This window comes from Acanthochromis polyacanthus, chromosome 11 (genome assembly GCF_021347895.1).
Source record: "Acanthochromis polyacanthus isolate Apoly-LR-REF ecotype Palm Island chromosome 11, KAUST_Apoly_ChrSc, whole genome shotgun sequence".
NCBI lineage: Eukaryota > Metazoa > Chordata > Actinopteri > Pomacentridae > Acanthochromis > Acanthochromis polyacanthus.
In genome coordinates, this window is record NC_067123.1 from 33,928,571 (window position 1) to 33,947,000 (window position 18,430).

Below are 18,430 nucleotides of genomic sequence, written 5' to 3' on the forward strand. Positions count from 1 at the left end.
GCCATGTAAAAATGTGAACACCTCACAAAATGCCGTTTGTTAGAATTTGTTACCAACATTTCAAACTGCCTTGTTCTACCTGTTTAACAATGCAAACGTCAACATGAAAGTTGATTTTGTGTAACTAACTTCTAAAGCAGTAGCTGTCCAGATATCTGCTATATTTGTCCAGCCACAGTTTGCTGACAAAACATCTCCAACACACAAAACTGTCGTGACCACTTCCTGCCACAGGAGGGCTCAGCGGACCGGCTCTCTTCAGGGGGGCTCGGCACGTCTGCCTCACTTTTCTCGCTTCAATTATTTGGTCTGGAGGAAAAGGACGATGGCACGGTGGTGACGTCGAGAGGGGCTTATACTGGCAAGAGGTAGCAAAAGATGCAGGTGAAGGTGAAAGAAGAGAGCAAGGAAGGAAGAATGCAAGAAAGAACCAAAGAAGCGATGCATAAAAGGATGTAGAGGTTCATTCTTTGCTGTGAGCCACTGGCAGCGAGAATCTGTACAGAAATGAAAAGGATAATGAACAGAACAAGTGAGACAATGAAGCCAAAGGGAAAAAAATAGAACGCACAGACACACATAGGCAGGCAGGCAGCCGGAGACTGTTCTGGAGTGGATTTCGGTCGCACGTGAGCGGGGAAGGGGAGGGAGAGGGAGGTGGGTCTAGATGACATCATGTGTTGCTATAGCCCAGCTGAGGCCTGGCAGGAAGATTTTTAACACACAACATCTGCAGGAGCAGGCCCCGAGAAGAAGAAGAAGAGGAGGAGGAGGAGGCGAGGGGGAGACGGAGAGAGAAGGCCAGCCAGAGGATAGAGGAAGACAGGAGGAAGTTTAACCCTTACAAAGCCTTGCTGACCGCCGAAAGATGGGAGATGAAGACGAGGTTGTGGTGCGCTGCCCTACAGGGAGGATTAATGGGCTCGGCAGACACCTTTACACACATTCTTTACGGTCACAACCAGATTTATACGCCTTTGTCAGGATGTTGCACGAGTTCTCACCACAACTCTGGAAAAATGTGACTGAACAGTGGGTCAATGCAGATCCTAAGCAGTGACCACAACAGCTGACAAAGGAGACAAGTTGAAGGAAGGTTCAGTAATGCTTTTTTTGGTGATCTCCTCCCCATAACTGGCTCTATGACCAGGAGTATGAAATAACTTTATGTATAATGAGAATTTGTGAGTGCTTGTGACACCTCCGCCAAACGTTACAGCGGTGGGATGACGATCAACGGGTTAAATCCTATTCTGAACTCATTTACGGTGCGACCGCCAGAACACCTCGACAGTGAGGCATAAATCTGACTTAAGCCTTCTTTCCCCTCTGCTGTCTTATTAAGGAGCAAAGCAATCCGGCCCTGGGCAGGTTGATTTTTAAGCAGCTCAAGAAAAGAAAAAGTCACTACAACCTGGCACTGATAACATACACAGTCCCAAAGCCTATTTTAGAAACTAACAGGGAGGGATGTGCACACATCGGCTGGCAAATGAAGCTTATGTAATGTGAAACAAGCATTTATTGTAATTTCATACATGTAGTAGCATAAAGGAGGTTAATTGAGGACTGTTGAGGACAAAGAGCAAACAACTAAATAAGAGAGTCTTTTTCAAATGGTGCAGACTTGGCTAAATGCGTTTGGCCCTGAAAACCCCACCTGCCCTTGCTGCTGTGTACAGCTGCTTTGCTGACATCCCCACTTTTGTTATTTAATTAAAATGGATAGAATCATATTGTTTTACAAAAGGTCCTTTTACGGTGCCTGTATTTTGTTGATACAAGCTGCTATTAAATTAGGGAGGAACTGAATCACGGTGAATTGAATTATGATAATGCTTTTACCCTTCGGTTTTACACACACAACCCCTAGTTCGTTTTACGGCTACATAATCACTTAACCTTTTATATGGCTTAGTCTGTATTTTCACAGTTGATCGTGTGTATAAATGTGTGTGTGTGTGTGTGTCTTGAACACACATGGTTAACACACACATACTGTTCATGCTAATTGGAGGGAGAGCGAAGAGAAAAAAGGAAAGAAAAAAGCACTAATCCTTCCAAATGATTGGAGCCATGTTGTCAAGGGCAAGATCCGTCTGTTTGACACAGGAGCAGAAAGAGAAGAGAGATGGTGAGGGAGTGGAGCATGAAGAGAAAAATGAGTGAAAGAGAGCGAGAGAGCCGGATATATATAAAGAGAGAAAGGTTGAATGAGAGTACAGGAGCAAAAACAAAACACACTGCATGAGAGGAGTCAAAAGAGTCACACAGGGTGCCAACAGAGTGTGAATTGAAAACGAGTGAGTAGAGGAAGAGCTGTGGAACAAAGACTAGTGGCAAAGTAAGGCTGAAGTTTGTCTTGGCAGGCAGTCGCTCTCATTGAGATTCATTGTTGGATTTACTGGACGATTCGAGGCACTTTAAAAAAAAAAAACCTGAAGCACATGTCCAAGTCTGCATCAACAGCAGCAGCACAGTACGACAACACCACCACTACAGGACAGAGGCTGGCATTTAACAGGAAGAAAGAAGTGGAAAGAGAAGAAAGGGAAGAAGAAAAAGGAACAGAAGTAGGAAAGATGAGAATGTAATGTGGAGCCTCAGCAGACGACTGCTTTTAATTAGCTAATGTGATCAGACGAATGCCAGTTTTCTGACAAAAGCCATCTCCAGCCCTTCTCCTTCCTGCTTTTCCCCTTCACTTGGGGTTCCTTGAAACCTGCTAAGTGCCATGGAGAGGGAGGAAGGATTTCACAGCCCCTAGCCAGCACTACTAAATATAGCTGCAGTTGCGGCCGGCCAAAACACAATCATTACTCTCCCAGACACAATAGATGGAGGAGGAGGAGAGGGAAGGAGAGGAGAGGAGAGGAGAGGAGAGGAGAGGAGAGGAGAGGAGAGGAGAGGAGAGGAGAGGAGAGGAGTTCAAAGTGGAGATATAATAAGACAGGAGCTGCAGAAGAGCGGGAAGTAGCAGGGAGAGTGCAGAGAAGGCAAAGGAGGAAATCAGCAATAAAAAGAAAGTATAGGAAGGAGACAAGCAAAGCACAGGAGTAGTTAGAATCACCGAGTGGGAGTTTAAAAAAAGAGGATGCGGCAGATGGATAAACGAAAAGAAGAGTCCAGAGTGGCGAGAATTTCAAATGGGCATAACAGCCATGAAGCATCTCCAAGCTTCATAATACAGAATATTCCATAATGTTTCCAGTTATAATAAAGGTAATCGACCGACTCTTGAGATGTCTCTATAGTGGGATCCTTTCTCCCTGCTTTCCCCTTCTATAGGAATACTTATACCCCTTCCCTATTTTATTCTGTGGCATATATCATGCTTTTTCTCTGTCCTCTTATTGAAAGTTCAATGCTTTGTGCTTCTATCCACTCAGTACCTGCTTGCGTAGCTCCTCAGCAGCTCTCCTTGGTGGCAACCCGTTGGCTGAGCCTCGACTGCTGGCCATCGCCTGCTGCTCCCTCACGTGCTCCCGTGCCTCCGCCCGCTCACTGCGCTCCCTCAGGAGGGGCGGCGGTGGAGGCGGAGGGGGCGGCAGCGGCGGGGCAGGCGCATCCCTGCCGTGAGCCCCCGCCTTGGGCCTCGGACTCTCCCTGGTCCCTGCTTTACTGTGGCCGTGAAAAACTGGAGAAGAAAGAAGAGAGCGAGAAATAAAGAGGATCAGGTGTGTGGCTTTTGTGATTCTTAATTGATATGGGAGGGCATTAAACACAAGTTCGGGGCAGCTTTCTTGTGTCGTAATTCACATTTGTTTACTATAACACAACTGTATGAGGCAGTAAAATTAGAAATTTGCTTAATATGAATGGCTTAAGAGGTAAATTGCAGAAAACATTTTAGACTGCTTGTCAAATGGAGCTACATGGGCTAGCAATATTGTGTTGTTGTGACAAGTAATCGCAGAATATGATATCTTTTAATATAAGTATAAGGAAGGCAGAAAAGGGGAATGTAAATAAAAAATCTTCATATGCATTAAGAATGGACGTTAACGAATTTTTACAGATATCCAATATGCTAATATTGGACATCTCACTTTAAATAAATGCTGATAGCAGAATATGCAAGTTTTTTTCCACCTAATTCCAGACAACATCAGGTATCTCCTCTAGAATTAACTTATTGCTATATCTACTCCAATTGTGATTAGTCCACTGGCAGATACAGACATAAAATACAAATCCACATACATACAAGTTCACAGGGTAACATAAGAAAAGTACTTCAAACAACTTTTTCAAACTAAACTTGTAGCGTTATACATTTTGGGCCAATGGTAACATTTCATTTTAGCCTTTATCAGCAGCTACCAAGGATTATCCTGCTTTGCTTTCCCTACTTTGCACTATTCACCAGTATGGTAGATGTATACATTTTTTTCTACAGCCTAGTAGCAATTTATAAGGTTCACAAGAAGCCAGAAGCAAGTAAATAAAATGATAAAAAACTAACTACTGTAAAGAAAACACTCAGGAAAGTTTCAAAAGTCGGCTGTTCACATGCATAGGACATGCAGTATACTACAGGCCACCGTCTACCTGCCAGTTAAGCAGAATGGGTTCTAACTGCTTTGCAGCAAACCACAACGACCAAGTGGAAACAGCAGCATAAACATTGAAGTGACAGGCTTTTGGCAAACATATAGCCCCCAATCAGTAAAATATGCATGATTTAAGGTGTGCATGAAAACGTCTTTATGCTACATGTCAATGAACCTGTTCAAAATGTGCTTCGACTGCATCTTCCCCTGCACGCGCTCCCATGCATAGTGAGGCAATTAACATATACATTCAACAGCACTCTCTTCAGCTTTTATGAGGCTCAATATAAAGTTTCACCAGGTCTTAAAAATTCAGCATTTACAGGAACCATGCAACCCTCCGTATACGAGTGTAAATTCTGAAAAGCAACACATGCACTGCTTAATGATCTGTCCGTGCAATTTGAAGCAATAGTGCATGATGCTGTCTGCAATAGTGTGTGTGTGTGTGTGTGTGTGTGTGTGTGTGTGTGTGTGTGTGTGTGTGTGTGTGTGTGTGTGTGTGTGTGTTTGGAATACTGTTTGCATGTATCCACTCATAACCACAGAGGGAGCGTCTGCAGGTCTCTGGGGCCCCTGGCTCAATGAAAAATGAGAGAAATCCTGACATTTTGAGAAGTGAGCTAAGCAAGAAACTGAGCCCAATAAAAGCTGTTTAATTTAGCTATGTCAACATGGCACATGGCCGAGAGAGAGGGAGAGAGAAGTAGAGTGCTGATGAATGGTCTACAATGTAGGGCCTTTCCTGTCTCTCTTTACCTCCCAGAATAAAATGTTTCTCTCCTTCACTAATTCTATTTCTCCTTTTTTCTCAGCTGCTCCCCCTCCTTCCTCCCTCCTCCTCCCTGAGAGCCCATATAACCGTGCTCCTGCTGGAGAGCGGCCCAGGCTGCATATTAAAGTGTCACGTTTGACACCAATCTTAATACCACAAAATGTACTAAGGTGTGAGGGTGTTTTTCTCCATGCGTGTGCTCGATATCCAGCACAGCATAAACACTGTCAACGCTGGAGCAATGACCCAGTCTTGACTTTGTGTGCACACCTACTTGTGTACACAAATGTCTTTTTCAATGTCCTTAACCCCCTCATCTCTATTGTCCCTTACAAAGTATATCTGCCCATTTCCCCCTTATCTATTTATTTAGCATATCACAGTGAAGGCGCCAAGCTGCTTTGCAAACAGTGTTTGTATACGAGATAAGAAAGGAGAATAAGCTGTCCTCATGCACACAACAAGCCTGGATTTGTTCAAACAGGTTTCACTATCCTACTGTTCGTGCTCCTGATACAGATATGTACAGTTTATGTTTCAAGCCGCAGCTACAGATGTTCTTGAAAGGATGAGGGAAAAGCGTATGTATCTATGGGTGTGTTGTTGGTAGGCACAGCCAGTGAACTATACAAAGGAAGTGCACAATTCTCAAAGAGTTCAATGTAAGCAAATCTATGGACCTCTCTCTCTTTCTCTCCTAATCCCACCAGTCTCTGTGCTGTCTCTCTCCTCCTCCACATTCCAGCTGAGAGGATGACAGGGGAAAAAAAGCTGAGCAAAGTGCTCACCTTCTAAACCTTTCTGACGGCAATTCTACAGACTAAGGAGAGAGTGAGAGTCAGGGAGGGCGGAGAGAGGAACTATGAAATCCAGCCCTTGTTTCATTGGGAAATGCCTGGCCAGAAGGATTGTGTATCTCCAAAGTCTGCCAGGGAAGGAGAGCCTCCAGGTTAAAATTTTTATGTTATGCTCTGTAGAAAAAAAAAACTACAAGTTGAATATAACAAACACATCACGTGCTACTGTAAATAAAAATGGGATGGGGGGAATATTCTGGATTCAGTAAAGTTTGCCATGTGTTCTGTCTTACACGCTGCAGAAAGTCCACATCTTATAACATTTTGATCTATCATTGGGCCTTGAAAATCTTATTTCTGAGTAAATAAATAAACTGCCTGTTCAGATGGACAATTTCTGCCAGTGATTTTCCAATATCAAGAGTAATTTCCTCCAGAAATAGAAAAAAAAAAGAATTGATAAAGTTAAATCTTTCAGCAGCGAACTTTTGCATGCATGCAATTTTCCAAATATTGTGCACAACTATGTGTGTGTGTGTGTGTGTGTGTGTGTGTGTGTGTGTGTGTGTGTGTGTGTGTGTGTGTGTGTATTCATCCGAATGTCTATGTGCCCCAAGGGGTGTACGTATGCTGTAACTGCAGTGCATGTGTGTGTGTGTGTGTGTGTGTGTGTGTGTGTGTGTGTGTGTGTGTGTGTGTGTGTGTGTGTGTGTGTGTGTGTGTGTGTGTGTGTGTGTGTGTGTGTGTGTAGGGCCCCGGCCAGCTGTTGCAGTGTGTGCATAAACACCTTGTTAGGGCTTAGTAAGCTAAGTGTTAATTGGGGTGGAAAGCGTTGATGCACTGCTCCACTATCCCAAGTGACTTGCCCTTCTCTCTGCAGTGGAAAACAAGAGTGCAAACTTAGGAAATTGCCCACATGCATGAACAAACAGAAATGCACACTCGAATACTGCCAAGAACTACAAATATGTCTTTTGTCCCATGACTCATTCTGGACTTTTTTTAATCTTTCCATTTCTTTCTAGTTATTCCATTGATGTATCATCCTTGACTCCTCTTCTTCCATCTTCTCACACCTTTTTTTATTTCTGTTTTTCTCCCCTCTCTCATTCCTTCATCGAATCCCTCACCCAGTGCATGTGTAGACAGGAGACTGGTGTTAGTAACAAACGTATGGCGTGCTTTCTCCACCAGCTCCAGTTCCGTCCTTACCGTGCCCGTTGAGTGGCTGCCTGGCGGGGAGTTTGCCCTTGCGTGGTGTCGAGTGGCAGGAGGAAGAGGCTGAGGCTTGGCTGCTGCTCCCCACGCCATGAGAGTGGACACCACCTCCGTTCCTCACCTCGTCCTCCTCCTCTTCCTCCTCCTCCTCCAGGTCCTCCTCCTCCTGGGAGCTTCCGAAGTAGGCCATGTTACTGGGCAAGGCAGATGAACCTGAGAGGTGGAAGAAACGAGGAGAAAGGGACCCAGAGAGGGAGAGGAAAGATAAAAAAATGGTGAAGGGAAAGAGGAAGGAGAAAAGGGAAAAAGATAGAAAATAAATTACAATTCAAAAAATAATAGAAAGGCACAGAAAGCACTCCTCACTGGAAATTTAGTCTATCTGAACACAATACGGTTTTTCATGAAGACCCCCAGCTTTCAATGTAGGGAAAAACATCTTTTCTTGTTTCATTCTAATTTCAGAACGTTACAAATGAATCAGTACGTAAGTGGTGAAACATTCATCTAAAAATAGAAGTTGCTCAGGGCTTTAAGAATAATGGGGATTGTGCTACTATTTTTTCATCTGTTATTATCCCGGTTGGTGGCCTATTGATGCTTTGTAAACTGCTCCGCACATAGCAGCAGCTCCATTGTTGCTCTCGCTCACACAGTTAAATGCACAAACATAATCAGGGAGATGCAAAGCACAACGTTGGAGCGATGACAGTTTTACTATAACAGGATTTTCATCGAGTTTGAATCAGGAGAAACCTCAATATTTTCGAAAGTGTTTCGCAAAATTGCATTTATGGAATTTGACATCATTAAGCTTGCTGACCGTATTTTATGAAGATTGTGGTGTAAAGGTTTTGGCAGCAGTGTTTTGCAAATGCATCAGTATCGGTGGTAGTTGTGGTTGTAAAGATATCAGGGCAAATATCACACACAGAGGAGAGGGAAATGACTTGCAACATTTTCTGATAGCTAGAACTAAAGCCAGAGCAGTGGGATTGCGTAGCGAGCAGTCTCTCCACAGTGGCTCTTGATGTTGACAGTTTTATTGAGACATACATAAAGTACATGTGCTCAAATATCTAACTCTGTAGGAGAGTTACTTCAGAAAACCAAAGAGTCTCTCTCTCGCGCGCTGCTGAGCTAATCCCAAATCTGTCGCTTTCACTCTTCCAAACAGGATTACTGTCAATCTCCCCCCCTATTGGAGAAGAAAGTCAACGTTCACTCTCTTTCCTTTTTCTGTCACACTCGATCACTTTCATTGTCATCTCCGAGAAATCTGGTTCAATATGTGCTCGAAGGAGGTAAATAGTGTTTGGCCGTGGATGGCCTATAACGTTACCTCAGTTAGCTGAATGTTGACACACAGTCACTCTCATAAAAGGTCATAAAGCCCAAAGCTATGTTAATAAATTTCATATTGTTGTACTCATAAATCAGTCTGCAAACAGCTGGTTGAGTCATACAGATGCAAGAATAAAAATATTTTTTAAAAAAAAGAGTCCAGCAGCAGTGACTTGGGCTATACGCTTGAACACAAATAAAAATAGAGACACACAGGTATAGCTGTAAATCATTCTGGATGTGGTTTTTTTTGCATTTTACTGCATCATGCCTCACTATGCTTCCAGAAATATTACGATCATTTGCGCCACACATTAAACAGACCAGGAGAACATTTAGTTTCTGAATCGACATCATGCTGGAGCCTTCCATCTCTCACTGCAGGTACCCTCAGCATGCACTCCACACACCCTGTTGTCTCGTATGTCACAATTATCTGCGTATGTGTTTACTTTTACTCCTGAGGACTGGAATTGAGTTTTTGAGCCAAGAACGTAAGGACATGCTGGCAAACTTACAAATGCAAGATCAAGATATGATTAAAACCGAACTAAAGTGTCGGGGAAAAGCTTTAACTGATGGTTGGAAATGTCTTGGGAATGAAACAACTCATTTTCTTGCTCATTCTTCATACTGTGTTCAGCTACCTCTGGAAGGCCAACAAGAAGAAAACAAAAGATCCCTGCAACTACAAAACCTCCTATATATACTACCAGTCAAAAGTGTGCACACACCTTCTCATTTAATGATTTTTTTATTATCATTAACCATTTCAGGTGGTTATTTTGAAGAATCTAAAATCTGAAATATGCTTTGACTTATTTCACACTTTGTTTACTACATAATTCCATTAGTGTTCATTCATAGTTTTGATGCCTTCAGTAAGAATCTACAATGGAAATAGTCATGAAAATCAAGACAAATCATTAAATGAGAAGGTGTGTCCAAATTTTTCATTGGTAGTGTACATAGTGCATGTAGAATAGACAACACAACCTAATATTTATCGTTTATTGTAATGCACGACTGAGACATATGCGAGAAAAAAACCCAGACTCTTACCCAGTCATAGAAGCATGTATATATGGCATGCAGTGTGACTTTGAGTGAATAGAAAAGGTGGGCATTGTTGGCAAATTAAATACAATAACTTCCAATTTGTACAATTAAGGTTTGCAATTTTATAACGGCATGTTTGGGATTGTTGATTTCTAGTTAACGAGAATGTGTGGTTATGCAACATTCTCACAGCTTTGATTAAATCTGGCTGCGAGCAGGAAACCGTGGATTTTATGAAGTTGTGAGGCCTTTATGACTAAATCGATTGCATAGCATGAGCAACTACTGTGGTTTTTATTACCCTTTTAAGGGCCTCTGTGTTTAAAGGGCATTAATGGAAAGTAATGCGTGATTATACGCCAATTAAAATAATGTTAAGCCTCTGAAAAATAGGCTAAATTCAACAGCCTCTATTAAAATATACAAGGACAAGAAAAATTACACATAGTGAATTAGGACTTAACCACACCAATTATTTAATTAGCACACTTGTTTTTGGAGATTGCTGAACAATTATCTTAGATTTTACAAAATTCAATACATTATTAAGCTAATTAGGAGATAACAAGCATGAGGACACAAAAATTATTCCCTTTTGTGAACTTACAGAAAGGATATATCTTATACACTTTAGAACAAGACAGAAACTGGCAGCAAAACTGAACGTAATTCATAAGCTCTCCAGTTAGACAAAAGGTTTCAGATCGAAGAGAATATGCTCATCAGTGGAAAAAAATGTAACACCATGCCAAAGCCGCTATCGAATGAATGATCATTTAGTAACCAGAATCGTGTAATCAATATCTGTGCAATGTGTCGCTCACACACAAACACATCTGCACTCAAGAACTCTGCTCCGATATACTTAACGTGTGTGTGTGCGTGTGAGAATGCACTCAGTGCTTAAATGGCACCCTGACTAAGCCTGGGCTTTCCTAATGACAAAGGAGAAAACATGATGCAAGGCTTAAGTGCTGCAAACTGAAGCAGTCTGCTTTAAATAGTCAACGTTGCAAAGTCCTTAGGGGAACACTGGAGCGTGAAAGCTAGAAAATCCCTGTCCCTTCCCGGCCAACAATTTGCTGTAAATCAATTTCTTAAATGATGCTGATTTAATAGCTTCCTTTCTGCCTTTGGGACGAGAACGTAAAATAATAGACATATTGAAACCATTATTCCAACTTTCTTTTGTAAAACACATCGTTGCACTTAGATTCATTTTAAAGTGTGCTGACTATCATTGGCCAGTCGGGGGACCTGTGGTTACCACGTGTCACATTACATTAGTATTTTGAAAACTTTATGCATCACACTTATACCAAAGCTCTGCCAAACACACACACGGTCTGGTAATAAAAAATCTGGCTGTGCCTTGGATCACACTTTTCACACAGCAGCTCTGCCAGTTTCTAATTATCTCCTCAGAGAGCTGAGGAGAGAAACAAATCTGTAGTGGCAGCAGATTCCCTGAAAACTGTGTTGTTACCTGCTCACTTTAACTGTAATAGGAGGCCAACAGTGCAGAACGTGATGTGAAATATGGTTTAAGCATTAATCCACATGTTGAGGAATGTTCCTCTGCAGTTTTCTCACTCTCAGTCTAGTTAATGTAACACGCTATGACAACACAAGTCCACACATGTGGTTTCTTGACATGCAGCATGTGAAGTAGGATGCAAACAATTAGAAGTGGTTGAACACGTATAGCAGTAGCACTTTTTCTGCTTCAGTTTTCCAGATTTCAAACAGTGGATCAGGCCTCAAGTGTTGGATGAACATAACACACAAAGATACAAGAGGTCGCACACAAGCCCCGAATGGCACACGCGAACAAACCCAGCAAGCACAGACACCTCGTTTATCTTGGCGACAGAGCAAACGCTTCTCTCTTAAACCAAACAAACACACCGAGGCTGCACACACACCGGCCCAATCAGCTTCTAATGACTCGCTTCATTAGCTAAATGGTTGCAATTTACTGCCCAAAGCAGGGGTCAGCAGGCCAATGGTAACAGACCACAGGGGCAGCTGGGGGCAGAAATGTGTGTGTGTGTTTGAGGCTGCACAGAAGTGGAGAAGAACAAACACAATAGAGGAAGCATGAGTGTGCCTCTACTACACTTCTATCCTCCTGCAAACCAGTTTAACAGGGTTTCGTGTGGGTTTGAGATTAAATGAATCCAGTGCCACGGTCCTCAAAGGTATAGTCAGATAACTGCTGATATTAAAGGGAAACAGAGAGGAAGAGCAATGGAGCAAGCTGGGAAAGAACGGTAGAAGACACGGACCAGACACCAGACAGAAACAGATGTAACAATGCGACTGTATCCTCTAATATGTTGAATATCCTCAAAATAAAACTTTCTGAAATGTTGGAGAGAGAGCAGGGAGATGAGGCAAAGACAGACAGAGACACTGACTGAGCCTGCCAACAGATCTAGTGGTCCAATACTGACCACTGGCATCCCAGCTACGGGAGTGGCAGCGATACTTCTGGGGCCGATACCAGAAATTTACAGCCCCCATCTCTGGCACTGACACCCCAAATCCATCAGCTCCTAGAAAACACACACACACAAACACACACACACATTCGAGGTGAAAAAAAAAAATGCAGCTCAGTCTCTCTCCAAGATCTTCAACAGGGCTTGAGCCCAATCCCTCAATTACACCGGCTTTTCTTCCACCTCATTCCGGCCGCAGACAAATCATAATTAGGTCTGAAAGAGTCTATTAGGATTGTCATTTTTAACAGGGCTCTTGGGTGGGTGGGGGGCATAATTATAAACCCTCCATTCTCTGGCTACCCTTCTTTTGTCCCCTTAACTGGAACTGAAACAATGGCGACAATTTAAATAGTCAATCAGGAGGGTTTAGCTGCCATGGGGACATGTGGACGTGCTGACTTAGAACTGAGTGCAGCATGCGAGGAAGCACGAGCTCGGTTTTTAAGTGTAGGTAAGAAAGGGAGACAAATGTAGACTCTCTGGCGAGGAGAGGAAAAGTTACAGCAGCCAGCTGAGCTCTGCCAAAACTCTTCATCGTTCTCTTAGAGGAGAAACAGAGTGAAAGAGGATTAGGGATTACATCTCCAATTCACATTCCTTGATGTCAGCAAAACCATTAACCCCACAAACATCGGCCGTGCTCCTGAAGAAGGAAGCAGAATCTGTCAGTGTCGAGCTCCACACTCCTCCACTGAGTCGTCATTGAGAAGAAGTGCACAACTACACCCAAAACATACAGTTTGCGGCTTTAATCAAACAGCAATCACACATTAGACGGAGAGAAAAGTGCCATATCCCTGAGGGAAATTCAGTTGTCACAGCAGCAATGCACTTGAGAGACACATGAGTAGCTGTCGGACTTGAAATCGTATTCCCTCGGGTTGAAATGTGCTTCTAGTTCAGCAAGATTCTCAGACAATAAAAACACGTTCAAACAATATCAAATCCAGCAATCTAACTACAAAGATGGAGGTCCTGAGCACAATTCTGAGGACTAGTTGTCTATTCTTGAAAAAAAAAATAGATGAAAAGTCCACAGTTGTTTCACATGTGCAATCACGTACTAGGAATCTATGGTGTGTAGTTCACTGGGTCAGAGCTGGGAGGTTATGTAAGCGGAGCGGAGGGATTGGCCTCCCTGAACCTGAGAGAGAGAGCGGCACCACACTGGGGTTGGCAGGCAGGATAGGAAGCCCGGAGGGTGAAGAGCCACCGGGCACGACACATGTACACGCACAGAAATTTACCAAAAAATAATCACACTCTGGAAGCAACTTATGCAACAGCCTTATTTCCAGGAGTGTGTGTACAGACCGTTATTCATTTATCAAATCTAACTTTATTTATAGAGCACTTTTTCATACATTAAAATGCAGCACAAAGTGCTATACATGTTAAAAACAGTCCCGTCCCCCCGCCCCACCTCCAACTCCAACACATACACACACACACACCAAATATACACCACACACACACCCACACACCCACACACAGATGAAGTGATTTTAAAAGCGCGTAGCTGAGTACATAGGAGCCAGGTCAGTAAACGCTAGGGGGCCGAATGTACGGGGCGCCGCCTACAGCACAGGGCCAGATGCCTCCGCCCGGGCATGCCCCGCCACAAGGACAGTGAGGGGCCCCACACAGCAAAACAGTGTTGCAGACCCCCGACTTGGCCAAGATGATGCCAGCCACAAGACGGAGGCATCCCAACCAGGGTCAATTGCAGCCCCCAGTGCAGCCGGCCCCCACTGAGGAAACACTGGAGATATGGAATAAAAACGTAAAACTACAAAGTCTAAGAACATAAAACTAAATAAATAAGTAAAGTTAAATAAAATATGAAATAAAATATAAACTAAAGTACTAACAAATGGCTAAAATATCATTTAAAAGTAATAAAATAAAAATAAGTAAAAAGAGGGCTAAGATTCATAAATAAATAAAATTAAATAAAAATATTAATGAAAATAAGACATTAGTTAAAAGCCAAATTAAATAGGTGGGTCTTGAGCCTGCTTTTAAAAATATGAACATTCTCTGCGGCCCTCAGGTCCTCTGGCAGGCTGTTCCACAGACGGGGGCCACAGTGCTGGAAAGATGCCTCACCGTAAGTCCGTGTTCTAGCTTTGGGAACCATTAAGAGGCCGGTGCCAGAGGACCTCAGGGTCCGCGAGGGTTCATATGGTAAAAGCAATTCTTTACTCTCTACTCTAAGCTAATGTCTATTCTATGTGTGGGTGTTTTCATCACTGGGAAAAAATTTTGTTTAAAAAAGTAATTTTAAAAATACATTATGTAAAAGAATGACAACGATTCCCCCAAATTTTTGCTGAATATTTAAAATATAAATGATTGCTCAAAACTATTAAGTGAAGGTCAGAAAGCCAGCAGCATCACTTGTGAGTTGTGCAGTTTGCCTGTTTAGATTGAGCTACTGATTTAAATCTCAATTTGAAATGAAATCCTTAAAAAGATAATTATACAGCTTTATTCTGCTCCGCTCAGTGCTGCCCCCACCCTGCTGTCAGCAGCACCACACCCTCTGGGTTACCAGAGGCAGACAGGGCCAGAGGCAGACTGTCTGGCTACCACCCAAATGGCTTTCTCCATGGATATAAACAGCCCAACTACAGGCCTGGACCACACATAAACACCATTCTGAGAACACAGGCTAAGGACTGAGCACTCCAGCTTGTGTGCACAAGGGTGTGTGTGTGTGTGTGTTTGCAGGAGTGAGAGATGAACAGTGAGATAAATACAGAATATAAGCCCGAGACAGTGTGGGTGGTGAGCATACATGATGTGCATCCTTCTATACAGTAGACAAAAATGCTTTTTTTTTTTTTAAACACTTCTCTGTCCGGTTACTCCCACATTGCATCAGAATAATCAGGCACCCCTGCCCCCCCTGGAGGGATTAAAAATAACTTTTCCTCGGATACAGAAACAACAACCACCAGCAGCCAACCGATTCATTATCATGGGGAAATAAAATCCCAAAAGTGCAAAATGTTGTCAATTGCTGGCTCTGATTGGATGCAAAGGTGTATGAACAGCGTGCAGAGTGATGAAAAAGTTGGCAGTGATTTCACAATACAGAGTGACACAAGAGTCCCGCTTTCACAACATGTTTCTTTCTTTTTTTTGTTGCTCACGTTATCGCCTGAAATCCTTTATGTTTTAGCTGCTTTTATATAGCTGTCAGAATGAGTGATGGATAGAAGCCTTTGGAGTGGATGCGTAATGTTTACCAGATAAGATAAGCAAACACTGCAGTGGGTGTGTGTGTGTGTGTGTGTGTGTGTGTGTGTGTGTGTGTGTGTGTGTGTGTGTGTGTGTGTGTGTGTGTGTGTGTGTGTGTGTGTGTGTGTGTGTGTGTGTGTGTGTGTGTGTTTACACACTGTGAACGTTTGACCTGGGATAAATCCCAGTAATCGCTGTTGATGGGGTTTCAGGGCAGAAATGTCACTTTCAGTCCCCATTACAACTTCAAAAAGTGAGTCAAAATCAAATTGAATAGAGAGAAAATTAGGCGAGATGATAGATTTGAGATTTCCATAATATAGCTAGAGATTCTGTCAGAGACATTTTGGTGGCAGACATGAAGGAGCCTAATGTGTGTGGTGGTCAGATCACCAGAGACATGTATCAGAATCTTAAAGGGGATTGGGGGTTTCAGACCATATCAAAGACTGGAGTCCCTTTGAAAAGATTAACCAGGCTAACACAGATGTCCTTGTTGGCTGCGTCTCCTCATATACCCTGGATACTGAATGTGTGCAGATAGATGCACACACACACACACACACACACAACCACGCAGAGACACAATGATGAGAGGGCACACCGGAGATAAGCAGGACAGGCGACATCAGTGGTTAATGTGGATTTACACTCTCTCACACACACACACACACACACACACACACACACACACGCTTGAACACACACACACTCACAGACGCAACCTCAAGGGCTCTGCTGACATTCTCCCATGTCCCTCTCTTGGTAAGGGTCCCTGCATATGGGTCATGTGAGAGGCCAAGGGGAAAACAGAGCAGAAGAAGCCCCTGCGAAGGAAAATGTCATCCTCACAGCATGGACAGAGCACACACACAGAGCTAAAGTGCGTCTATAAATACGGCGGTAAAGCAGGGAGCGGCAGAGTGGAAAAAGCCAGTGGAAAACAGTTCAATAGTTAGCTTAGCAGCACTAGCTCTAAAATTAGCATTAGCAGCACAGTGCAGTACAGCAGACCTTGCATACGGAGACAAGAAATCAGCTTGCACAGCACCAAACCTTCGCGTTAATTATAAAGACAGAAGGCGGCAAAACTGAGTCAGGACCAGTCACCTACACCTCATTAGTCTACCTCTCCACGCGTATAAGGGTGGAGTTTAGCTCGGCACCCAGAGCTGAGAATAATCTCATCTTCAAAGAATATGGGACGTTATATCATTAGCCTATGTAACACCGTGGCCTATATATGCAAATCAAGGCCCCTCACACTGAACGCTTCAGTCACTTTTAGCAACCTCCAATTACACATTTTTGAATGAGCCCTGTAAGGTTAAAATGACATTCCATAATAGAAGTATTCTCCCCAGAATAGAAACGTATAGCCATCACGTCCCAACAGACTTGAATATAAATTTGCCTCTCCAGATTCTTGAGCCTACTTTGTAGGAGATGGGCAGAGGTTAATAATGATAACAGTAAATTAATCTGAAGCAAGGCGTTTTGTCTCCAAAAGGAATTAATTGTGGTTGCGAGGACGTTGCGAATAAAAAAGGTGGGTGGGATATTCAACTGAGGATAAAATTAAGATAGCTAAGAGAAGTCACAGCCAAGGTTGTTTGAGAAAATGGTCCTAAACTTTTTATTATTCGGGCCTTGATTGTGTCCCTCCCTCTTTTATATTTCATAAGAAAAGGATGAGACAGAAGCATGAATGGAAAGTGTTTAGGGGTCATTTTTCTTCCTTACATCTTTTGTGCAACTCTGTATCCACTCAGGAAGTATAGTAGAGAATACTAATGGTCAAACCCAACACTGCGTTTATATTGAACATAGAAATATTCCCCATTAACGAGTTACTGTAGGAGAAATGTTGAATCCAAAGTGGAGTTTGGAGAGAATTTTATAAAGCGCACTTGACATCTACTACTGCTGCTACTGTGTCTTCCTTCTGCAGAAAGATTGATTTTGGAGTCACTTTTGTGGTTGTTTTCTTAATTTTGAGTTGTAAAATTTCACTGCACAAAGCTTTCTGCAAGCTCAGATTTATAAGTTACAGATTTTGAAAGCGGATTCAAAGTCTTGGAACTTTGCCATTTGGTCTTTGAACATTTTAGCACATAAAATACTATATAATAAAACCATTATTTTGAAGCTGCAGCAGGACAGAAACTTTTTGCAGTGTCCTGGCAGTGGACTCTATTTGCTGGCCAGCAGAGCATAGATTTTAAGTAACATGAGTCCTTCATTAACTCTAAAGGAAAGAAGAACTCATTTAGTTACCCTGAGTGTCAGGGGGGTCTGAGCTAGTTCAAGCTACTGTACACTGGATTGATATGGGTGTGAGATAGTGTCCTGGTGTGTCTACTTAACCCACATAGTTTTCTCTGTTCTCTTAGTAAATAATGTTTCTGTCTGAGACAAAAAAGAGTGGAGGACACACACAAAACTCCCAACGAGACTGCTAATTACTCAGTCATGGCCTTTACAGTTCATTTGACATTAAAGGTGCTACATAGTGTCGATGAACCTGTGTAGTACTTGTAGTGCAGGGTGTGTGTATCTATGTACAAACAGCTGCTGCAGTAGAGGGTGACAGGCAGGGTGCTAAAGAGACAGACAGTTGGTGAAAGGTAGGAGGGGGAGATGTGTAAGCTGATGAAATGCAGGATAATCTCAGCCTTGGGCAAGTATGCAGTGAAACCTTGCACTATGTGTGCAAGGTTTTGAGTGGGTGGAGGCTGATCAAAACCTGACTTAACAAAACTTACAATAAGTGCTCTTGAGTTGTTAATGTACGTTGATGTGCGGTAGCAAAATGTCGTCAAGCCACAGAAGCAATATGTAGCTCCGATTCTAGCGGAGACGTGCATCCTGGATTAGAAAAAAAACCCCTCTAATATTAGAACAAGACATATCTGCAGCTTTCTTGTTAAA

The 18,430-nt window shown here is 42.8% G+C and overlaps 1 protein-coding gene across 1 annotated transcript in view; it reads right to left on the minus strand.

Moving 5' to 3' along the window:
* jarid2b (jumonji, AT rich interactive domain 2b) overlaps nucleotides 1-18,430 on the minus strand; it is a 108,774-nt gene that overhangs the window by 18,829 nt on the left and 71,515 nt on the right. The window contains exons 5-6 of the mRNA XM_022210147.2: nucleotides 7,338-7,556; nucleotides 3,393-3,637 (exon numbers count right to left, since the gene is read on the minus strand). Coding sequence (XP_022065839.1) covers nucleotides 3,393-3,637; nucleotides 7,338-7,556 — 464 coding nt within the window. The remainder of the gene's footprint in view (nucleotides 1-3,392; nucleotides 3,638-7,337; nucleotides 7,557-18,430) is intronic.